At 37.9% G+C, this 10,803-nt stretch overlaps 1 protein-coding gene across 2 annotated transcripts in view; it reads left to right on the top strand.

Moving 5' to 3' along the window:
- The first annotated feature begins 399 nt into the window (after window positions 1-399).
- Window positions 400-10,803, top strand: part of tmeff2a (transmembrane protein with EGF-like and two follistatin-like domains 2a) — an 85,478-nt gene continuing 75,074 nt past the window's right edge. For both annotated transcript variants that reach the window (XM_067409779.1, XM_067409778.1), the window contains exon 1: window positions 400-1,475. In XM_067409779.1, the coding sequence (XP_067265880.1) occupies window positions 1,292-1,475 (184 nt within the window). In that variant the 5' untranslated portion in view covers window positions 400-1,291. The remainder of the gene's footprint in view (window positions 1,476-10,803) is intronic.

The raw sequence follows: 10,803 nt of genomic DNA, 5'->3' as shown, positions 1-10,803 counted from the left end.
AAGGTCTGACTTTGCCTTCTCTCTAACGAAACTCAACGCAGTGCATATTTTTATGTGATGACAATTAAGTCAGCAAGTAATAAACAAGATAAAGTAGATGTAAAAATCACTTTGATGCATTTCGGTCATTTCGCGTCTGATCAGGCATCGTGTATTGTCCTATATTAACAACGGGTGCAACAACACACATTGTAGCCTACGTTAGTGTTAAAGTGATGGAGAAAAAGCTGTATAATGTTAGTCGGGAACAAGCAACTTGCAAGTGGTGGTTGCGGTCAAAAGTGAGCTGTTTATTATCGTCGGTACGCCTTGCGAAACTAGCTTTACTGATATGAAACGTAACGTCATGAAATGTCGTTAAAAGGCTCCGTTGCTGATCTATTAAAACGCCTCTGCTTGTTTATTTCCACCGTGATCATCCGCGAGCGTCGTGAACTCCGCCTCGTCCCTCGCTTTTCTCATCTTATGCTTTAAGTCTTTTGTTTAAGACACGGGGATCATTTCACAACACTGCACGTTTCTATCGATTTCTGCTGCCACCGTGCTCAGACCAGCAGTGCTCAATTAGGCTACTGGGAAGACTTTCCCTGCATGGCCCTTCGCCCACGCGTTTGCGAACCAAAGCTCTGTTAAAGTAGACTACAGGGTACACTATTCCGAACTGGCCGTCGATATGCTCGAGCTGGACCATCGCCTCGCTCCTGACACTCCTGCATCCCTACCGACCAATCAGAGCCGCAGCACCGTCCCGCCCCTCCCGATTCCTTCAGAACACGTGATCCGAAGCGGTCTGGAAACCTGCCGCTCGCGTTCAGTGCGTTATTGTGGTTCACAGGTACAGAGGAATGGCCCTCCGCGAGACTCTGACAAACTCAAGGCTCACCGCGAGCGCACGGAGTGAGGACGGAGGACAGTCTCTCTAACTGGCGCTTCAGTGGATGTTGTAACTTCGGCATGTCACTCGAATGGGATATATGATTTTTGCCCCATTTGTGTTTCTCAAAAACACCCCTTGCGTATCTTTATTTTTGCCTTGTTTCCTGAACATCTCGCTTACCCACTCTCCTCCCGATACCATCCCCTCCCCTGTCATCGCACCCAGACCTCTCTCATTCCGCATCTGCACCTTATCGCTTCGGGCGGATCCTTGCTCTGGTCATTCAGAAACAACTGCTTCATGGGGCACACTCCTTTCATCGGAAAATGTCCCTCTCTTGGCTCCTAAGCGCACCGGCAAAGTTGACAACATTAGGACCAGGGCGCGTCTGTGAGCTGTGTCGGGGGAACTGAGATGGGTGTCTCGGTGGCGGCGGCCCTACACGAGCCCCGAAGTCCGCACCAGTGGAGCCGGATAGTGGGACATTGGGTATGGATTGCAGTCTTGTCCTTTCTCGCCACTTTCCCGGTGCAACAACTTGGCGCTTTCCCATCCTCTCTCAGCGACTGTCAGACTCCAACTGGATGGAATTGCTCGGGTAAGATGTTCAATTAACGTTAGTCCGCTGATCCTTGCGTTGAGGGGAATACGGTTTGACGTTCCCTTGGCAACGAAAGACAGCTGTTTATCACACAAGAAGCATAAGTTATGAACCTAAATTGATCCTAATGTGAGATGATGCAAGTTTTTGCAGTTCACTGTTGCTGGAAAAAAAGATGTTAAAGACCTGTTTTAGTTAGTATACGTTACTGATAGTCAGGGCGTGCTATTTGGTGTGTTACCGTCTTTTCAACTCTCACGTGATATGTAAATAATAATAATATTTACATGAAAACAACAATTTTCCCCATTCATTTTAATCCGCTTGAAATGATATAGCCCAATCGATATATAGGCTAATCGTTAATATTCACCGCATAAAGTACTAAATAAACTGTCATGTTTAACCGTTCTTAGATTAGACTATATTGTTTTTTTCTTGCTGGTTAAATGGCATATTCTTCTCACGAATGAAACAGTGTTTAGCCTACTAACTGTGGCTGATACCACATTTCCTACATTAATTGACCTGTTTTTCAAGTTCAGTGCGTTCAAAGGAAAACGGATGGTTTGTACGTCAAACACAAGCTTTCACCCCTGAAGAAATTAAGAAACACGTATCAAAGTATGAACATTTTTATTCATCTTTGAAATATACTTTTTCGCATTTAGGCTACCTAAACTCGTATTTATATCTTTCTTTTTTGTTGAAAAAAATTCTAGTAGCCTAGTATAGGGGAGAGTGGGGACAGTTGCAACGTGTGGCAGTTGCAACATTGCTGATTTATCCAATTAGGAATGAGCTAGAGTCATGACATTCCTACTGCACATGCTCAGTATGCCCCTCCTTCTTTCTGGAAGTTAACAGCTACATGCTAAACCTCCTTATAGGAGAACTGAAATTCAAGGCAAAAAAGTAACTTTTTTTACTACTAGATTTTTTGTCATACTGTCTAAACTGTTTAAGTATTGTTTTTTATAGTTTTATAGTTTGAATGTGCATTTTCTTAGCTCTTAACAGACTTGGGTACAATGTGTTCAAGCTAATGTGTTAGGCTAGCATCACTAGTTTTAAGATGGCTGCCAGGGGGTGGGACAGTTGCAACGCATTGTTGCAACTGTCCCCACATGGTGTTGCAATTGTTCCTCATGACAATAATAATGACAATTAGATAAAAATTTATATAAAAGGCAATTCAGTGGTTTGATAAAGAACATATTTCAATAATCAGGTATCTCCTCTTTGTATTTCAGCAAATTGCTTTTTTAAAAGTCAAACTCTGCAGTGTATCCTACATTTTCTGTTCTGTTTTTTTCAGTATGGACAACTTTTTTTTTTTACAGGAAAAGGACAACAGAAAGGGGTGTCCCTCTACCTATTCTGTCCTTAGCTGCTGCTGTAGTAAGCAATGATGGCAGGACAGTGAGGTCACATAACGATAATTGATATGCTTAGCATTTGTTTGACTACGATATCAAACAGCAAATACTGTGTTGCTAATGTTACACAAAACATGTTCCCATTCACCATCTCAGAAAATCAATATCCTTAGAAATGCTTTGAACAACTTTTAAGATATTAAAGGCATACAGTTCATCATCAGAAAATGCGCATATATACTGCATATTAGAGAAATAGCACATATTGTAGCCAAGCTAGAGGTCTGTGCTTGGATATGTTGTGCATATTTTCTTAGTATTTCTTAGCATTTATTCATTTAGTCTCTTTGCTAAACCATGCATCGCTATTAATATGGCTCATGCATAGTGTCTGTGTTTAGAGCAAACCCCTAACTCACTCTAACTGCCTCAAATTATGCATCTTGTTGAGGAATTTATGCTGTCTCATTGCAAATGATCAGATATATGATATTCAGATTTATGATTTTCAAATTGGCTTTGAAGGAGGGACTAGTAAGTAACAACAACAAAAAATACTTTGCAAATGCATAGCAACACACTGGCAAACACCCACATCATGTGCTGGTGAGTTGTGCACATGCAAACAGCTTGCTCTAGTTTTCTTCTTCCGTCAGAACTGCATGAGTTGATGTTATTAGGCAGAAAATCACATTTGAGTTGGGCCTACATAAATCAGTTTGTGGGATTTTGACAAAGGTGTTACATGGTTGTGTACTTGGTTGTTTTTTACTTTAAAAAGTTAACTCAATGAACTCTGGTCTCAAATAAACTAAAAAAAAAGATTTGAAAAATGATGCAGAAGTATGAGTTTTATTACATCTAAATGACTGTTGCAACTGCCCCTCGGTACTGTTGCAACTGTCCCCATATATGGGGACAGTTGCAACATTTTTCAGGGTCCATTTAAGTACAAATTACTTTCATATTATCACATGTACACATGTTGCAACAGTATGGGCAGGTAGGTGACATATATGGGTTTAATATAAATATTTTTTGTCTTTCTAATACAAACAGTCGCTGAGAAACTGAAGGAATTGTAAAAAGTGTTGCAACCGCCCCCACTCTCCCCTATCGATAGAGGATAACATTAACGTTTAAATTGGCAACTGATTTTAACGTCATCATTTGTATGCATAGCCTATATATATATATATATATATATATATATATATATATATATATATATATATATATATATATATATATATATATATATATATAGTACTTTGTGTGCTTTAGTATTTGACAGCTTCTCATTCCTAAAAAGGCTACCGCTAGTGAACAAGTGGTGATGTTTTTATTGAAGTAGGTTTCAGCCTTGAAGAATGTATTGTACGTGTAAGAAATCTTTTAGAAGTCAAGTCTTACTTTTCTTGGTAACGATTCCATCAAGCCGGCATAATAGTCTCCGAGCTTCGGTCCGTTGTAGACTCGGATATTAAGTGGGTTTTGATTTAGATTGCACCGACCTCTCACCCTCACTGTCAGAGCGCCGTTCAGATGATTGCGGATGCACGTGGAATAATCATCAAGCGCGCCCTGAGGCGCGAGAGACGCGCGGAACTCGCCGCATATTTCTGCTCAGTTTCCCAACGTGGCGCCTGACTATCAATCAGCAGGTCACCGTGGGCAATTAGGTGTCGTTCCAAAACATCTATCCTTGCCTCTTGCCTGCACTTTGGTTATACAACTCATGGCAATGGCATGCATGAGACGTGGGAAGCTCTACCACAGGCATGCCTGAGGGCCACTTTAGTGTTTCCATGATTTACAAAAAGGTGTTGATAGGCTATATGATTTTTTTTTTTTTCCTAGTAAATCCTGTCTACAAATGCATAATAAGAAATTTAACACTAATTGCCAGAATCAAGCAGCTAATGGTGTATTGTATTATTTTTCAAACAGGTGTGGCTAGTGTTTGGAGTTATAGTTTTTAATAGCTTATCTGATTGTCATGAGTGCAGTCTAAAAGATTTTAGTGACTGTTTTTCAAACAGCTGTCAGTCACATTTGACAAGAATTTCTATGTTCTGTGGAACACAAAATGAAAGTCAGTGGGATCAAATGTTATTTTGGACTATTTTTATTGTATGGACAAAAAAATGGTAGAAACATTCTTCAAAATATCTTTTGCGCCTTCTTACAAAGAAGTTGAGGGTGAGTGATAGCATTTGATATCACTAAATCATTGCTGAATTAAGAGGATAGTGCACACAGCAAACAGAATGCCAAAAATGGACATTATAGCATTAATCAGGTCTGAAGAGAGGAATCCTTGGCATAAAACATGAATTTCCAACTGACTGAATATAGTTTAACTCACCAGCACTGAATTATGCGCTGAACACAGCAATAATGTCCAGCAAAACAAATGCAAGCCAGCTGTTTAGTCAACAATCCTAACTTGCGGCTGTTGGCAAAGGACATAAGCGGTATGAACACTCTTGCAAAGTGTCTGTTTACTGAAATATCTTCTCTGTGCATGCTTAGAATTCAGTCTCTACTCTGTAAGCTCATTTTAAATTTTATGTAGCTACTGACTCAAAACTCACTGTCCAAAGGACAGTAAGCTTTTATTTGTATTATTCATAGATATCAATAGCTCTTCTTTGGAGAACTTTTTTTCTCCAAGGGTGCATATCAGCTGCAAAGGAGCTGAGAGGAGATAGCGGACTTTTATGAATTTGAAGAGAGAACATAAACATGTCAGTTTTCGGTCATCATTTACTCCCCCCCCCCCATGTCTTTCCAAAGCTATACTGTATGACTTTCTATCTTCTGTGGAACACAAAAGAAGACTGTCAGTGTTTTTTATCCATACAATGAACGTCAGTGCGGTCCAATGTTGTTTGGACCTCAGGGTTCTTCAAAATATTTTCATTTGTGTTCAAAGAAAGAAATAAAGAAAAATAAATACTGGTTTGTAATGACATGAGGGTGAGTAAATAATGACAAACGCATCTTTGAACCTTTGCTGTCTGTCTGTTTTTGTTAGAGTATTTTCAGATTACTCCAGATTTTTTACAAAGCACTCCATCTCTATAGAATGGTGTCGTGTAGGAGAGGATTCATAATCGAGAATCGAGAAACAGAATCTGTTCTGAATTCTCTACTACACTACCATTCTTTAGAGATCTGTATTACACCTTAAACAAAACAAAAGCTTAAAATATTTTCAACTGATAACAATGTCCTGGGGATTGAATTCCAGCTCTTTAATGGCAGACAACTGGTCTGATGTCTCACTCAGAGGAATTGTTTACACTTCACCTTTAGAATATTTGTGTCTCTGCCAACTTGCATCTTTCAATTATTCACCTCGCTGCATGGCCGAAATAACAATCTGCATCTCCCCCGATACTCACCCGTTTGGCACGTTGTGAGATGTAACATTTGGCTCATGCTTCTCGTTTTGATAAAATTACGACGAGGAGAGCGGGGAGACCTGCAATACCAGGTGTTTGAGCCAAACAAAGATTCTGATTTCGCTGCAGATGGAAGAAACAGGCAGCTGGAGGTAGTACTGGCAACACCTTTAATTAGGACTGTTAGAGAGCTCTGTTACTGATGAAGTGGATGTTGTTGGTTGTAATATTGGAGGTGAATTCATTAATTAGTACAGTCTAGTGTTATTCATATGCATGTTAAGAAGTTCTGCATACATTCTCTAAACTGAATGCATAAATCTGCCCTTCACTTTGTCACTATAAAGTTACAGCTGTAACTCAGAACCCATTTGTTTTAAATTGCAATCCATTAGCCACTAAATAGCTTTTATGCAAAAGTGGCCAAGCCTAGGACAAATTATGTTGCTCCAAACACCCATCCAAAAGCAGTTACCAAGGTTATACTGATTTTAAAGTTCTTTACAGAATGTTTTGCTTCAGAATCTTAAAATGACTTGCTTAGTGGGAAGCCCAACTTCTGGGGAAATATGCAAATTTGGCCTTATATAGAATGTTTAGGATTCTACAATAAAATGAAAGTAGCGAAATCATTTTTCTTCCATATTATGACATACATCCAAGTGTAACGGATTATTAAAGGTGCCCTAGATTCAAAAATTGAATTTACCTCGGCATAGCTAAATAACAAGAGTTCAGTACATGGAAAAGACATACAGTGAGTCTCAAACTCAACTCAACATTGTTTCCTCCTTTTTATATAAATCTCATTTGTTTAAAAGACCTCCAAAGAACAGGCGAATCTTAACATAACACCGACTGTTACGTAACAGTTGGGGTGTATGCCCCCAATATTTGCATATGCCAGCCCATGTTCCCAACATTATGAAAGGCATTAGACAAGGGCAGAACGTCTGGATGTGCACAGCTGAATCAACAGACTAGGTAAGCAAGCAAGGACAATAGCAAAAAAATGGCAGATGAGCAATAATAACTGACATGATTCATGATAACATGATATTTTTAGTGATATTTGTAAATTGTCTTTCTAAATGTTTCGTTAGCATGTTGCTAATGTACTGTTAAATGTGGTTAAAGTTACCATCGTTTCTTACTGTATTCACGGAGACAAGAGCCGTCGCTATTTTCATTATTAAACACTTGCAGTCTGTATAATTCATAAACACAACTTCATTCTTTATAAATCTCTCCAAGAGTGTAGCATTAGCCGTTAGCCACGGAGCATAGCCTCAAACTCATTCAGAATCAAATGTAAACATCAAAATAAACACTGTACTTATGCGATTAGACATGCTGCATGACGAACGCTTTGAAGATCCATTTTGAGGGTTATATTAGCTGTTTGAACTTTTTTATGCTGTTTAAGGCAAGCACGAGCTCTTGGGGTGTGGAGCACCAGATTTAAAGGGCCACACACCCTGAATTGGCTCATTTCTAATCATGCCCCAAAATAGGCAGTTAAAAAATCTATGGGGTATTCACAGACACATTCAGGGGACTCCTTAGAAATATATTACATCTTTTTTAAAAAAAATTCTAGGGCACCTTTAAAGAATATAAAAAAAAAAAAAAAAAAAATAGGGCAGGGACTTGATTTTATGCATAAGTAGTTGATTGGATTTTGAGATGTGGGTGTTGCACTAAAAAGTGAGTGCCAATGTGGATGGCCTCTAAATGATTGGAGATGTTCGGTTTATGAGTTATGACATTTTTATTAAACATTATGTTTAAAAAATATATAATATTATATTAAAAGGACAGTTCACTCAAAAGTGACATTATAGTGGCACCGATATTTATTGATGATTTTAACCATTTTATTATTATTTATAACTTATAATACTATTCTATAAATTCTATATCCTTCCTTAAAGTCTGTATCATGTACTAAATTCAAAGTGCTCTAGTTTGTTTTGATGTTAGTATAAGGCTGTTTGTTGGGAGGTTAAATATAGTGTTTTTCTGGCTTGTGACAGCTCCCAAAAAAAAAAAAAAAACGCCTCCGCAAACCATTGTTGCGAATAGTCATGCATCAGCTGATCTTATTTACAGCTGTGTGTCACTCAGGCTGTTTGCACATCACATTTTTATTATACATACTTTGAACTTCATAAGATTTTGAAGAGTCCTGTGTTTAAACTGAACCCTTTTCGTACTTACAGAAAGTCTATTTTAGATTCAGGAAGAGTTAATTTAACTTGTTTTTATGGGCCGTCTGATAGTAGAACATCTTAGGATGAAAGATGTAATTTCCTGTTTGGCTGCTCTAATCATTGCTCCGTAACTTCAAAGAATGACTTTGAGGAATTTTTATTGAATTTTTTTTACTCTCTTGTTGTTCACACACATACAGTGCTTTCTTCACAAAGAATAGAAAAACAGATCTTATCTATCCGTGTAGACAGCTACTGAGAGATTGTCCTGCCAGAGAGACTTTAAAGAGAGCAGAACAAAATTCCTTTCCGCTCATGGTAACTCATCCCTGCTCAAAAAGCATTTTTAACAGACTTCCAAAAGCTTATTTACAGTTAATCATATTATCTGACTGATGTTTGGTTAAGTTTAAAATCCGGTTAAGCATTTAAAGGCCTCTCAGTGTCCTTGATGAAGAAATTACTGTAATAAAATTGCAAGGATGCCACTGCCTGTTTCCAGAACTCATTTCCTCTAGTGTGACCTGCTAACTTTCTTCAGTCTCTGTTTTTACTTTGCCATCCCAAACCTTATATGGCTTTTTGGTGGTCCAGACCAGGAGTGTGAACCCTAGGGGATAAATATATAAGCAGCTCCTCAGGGTGGAATTAAAGGGACAGTTCAGTTTTGTGTTCCACAAAAAAAGATATTTTGAAGAATGCTTCAACTTTTGTCCATATAATGAACGTCAGTGGGGTCTAAAACAACTTTGGACCCCACTGACTTTCATTGTGTGGACAAAAATCACTAAGATGGTATTTTGTGTGAAACTGATTTTGTATAACTCTAAATGATAGAATGTATAATATGAGGTAAAAGGAACACATTTCTTTTTCTTTTGTCAATGAAAAGGAACTTGACATTTACTTGTGGGGCTGTGAAGATTCATGAGGCAAAAAGGCTGGTAAACAAGTCCAGACTGTTGAATCGCTCTCAGTATAATCAGTGTGTATTGTGTTAGATGGAATATATCTTTTCAAGGTCGGTTAGTGGTTGACTCTTTTGTCTGTGTTTTTTTTACACATTTTCTGAAACTGTGGCACCTCATGTGTTGTTTTTAAATGGAATTTGCTTTTTCAGTGTCGCTACAGGATACCACTGCCTCAGATTAATTAGAATGAATAGAGGGATTTTGTGTCTAGTGAGAGAGAAGCTTCTGTGACTCAAATCTCCATGTTCTTATCCGATCCATTACACCATTTCCCCCTCCTGCTCATGTTGCCTCGTTGAATGCTGCACATCTCAGACAGGCATTATAAAGCATCTACTGTGTGTTGTGAGGTCAAGCTGTATCATGACACAGCTATAGAAGGGCAGCCAAGCAATAGAGGTGTGACAAAATGCCTTGCATCTGTATGACTTCGCTCAGGGAGTGCTTGCATCAATAATGCAAGCAGATGCATCATGTCCGCTCAGACCGACGAGGTATGAGCCATATTAGATTTGTGTGCCAAGTAGGCATGTGACGGTATCAAAATTTCATGTTGTGATAATTGCTGAAGCACGGTATACGGTATTATCACGATATTGAAATAAGTTGCAAAAAAGTTTGTAATAACAGGTTTAATAACTTTTTTCTTGTAACAAAAAGAACTCTGAACATATAAATACAATAAAGTAAAATTATAAAGTCATTGAATGTTTCAAACAGATTATAGTGGAAAAGAATTATAAAGAACAATAGGTATCACTTTACAATAAAGTCTCATTAGTTAGCGTTAGTTAATGCATTAACTAACATTAACAATGAGCAATAGCTAAATTTGTTACAGAAGTTATTATTCTTTGTTAAAGTTGGTTTAAAAATACAACTTTTCATTATAGCTCAGGTCCATTAAATAATACAGTTACAGGTTTTGATTCTAAAAGTGTTATTGAATGTTGAAATTAAGATTAATAAATGCTTAAGACGTATTTTTCACTGTCAGATTATGTTAACTAATGTTAAATAATGGAGCCTTATTGTAAAGTGTGATCTTCAGAACATATTAAAACAATATCTAGGACATGTTGTAGTCTAGATTAAAATATAAAAATTTTAAGTTTGAAAATAAATAGCCTTATTTCTTTAAGAATTTGGTACTGTGATGAACACAATAGAGAATACAAAAATCTGAATGGCTGTTTATAACATTTTTACTGTAGTAGCTGTAGCGCAGCTGCTTTATTTACAGGGGTTACCAGGGGTAACCACTGCATTTCTGCTGTCAGAGTGTGAAAGAGCATTTAGTAAGTGAAAGAGCATCAGTGTCTCTCCTTCACTAGTTCCGCCATGCGCTGCTC

Source organism: Chanodichthys erythropterus, chromosome 14 (genome assembly GCF_024489055.1).
Source record: "Chanodichthys erythropterus isolate Z2021 chromosome 14, ASM2448905v1, whole genome shotgun sequence".
Classification (NCBI taxonomy): domain Eukaryota; kingdom Metazoa; phylum Chordata; class Actinopteri; order Cypriniformes; family Xenocyprididae; genus Chanodichthys; species Chanodichthys erythropterus.
Note: the sequence above shows the minus strand (reverse complement) of the source record. Positions and strands in the feature narration are given on the sequence as shown.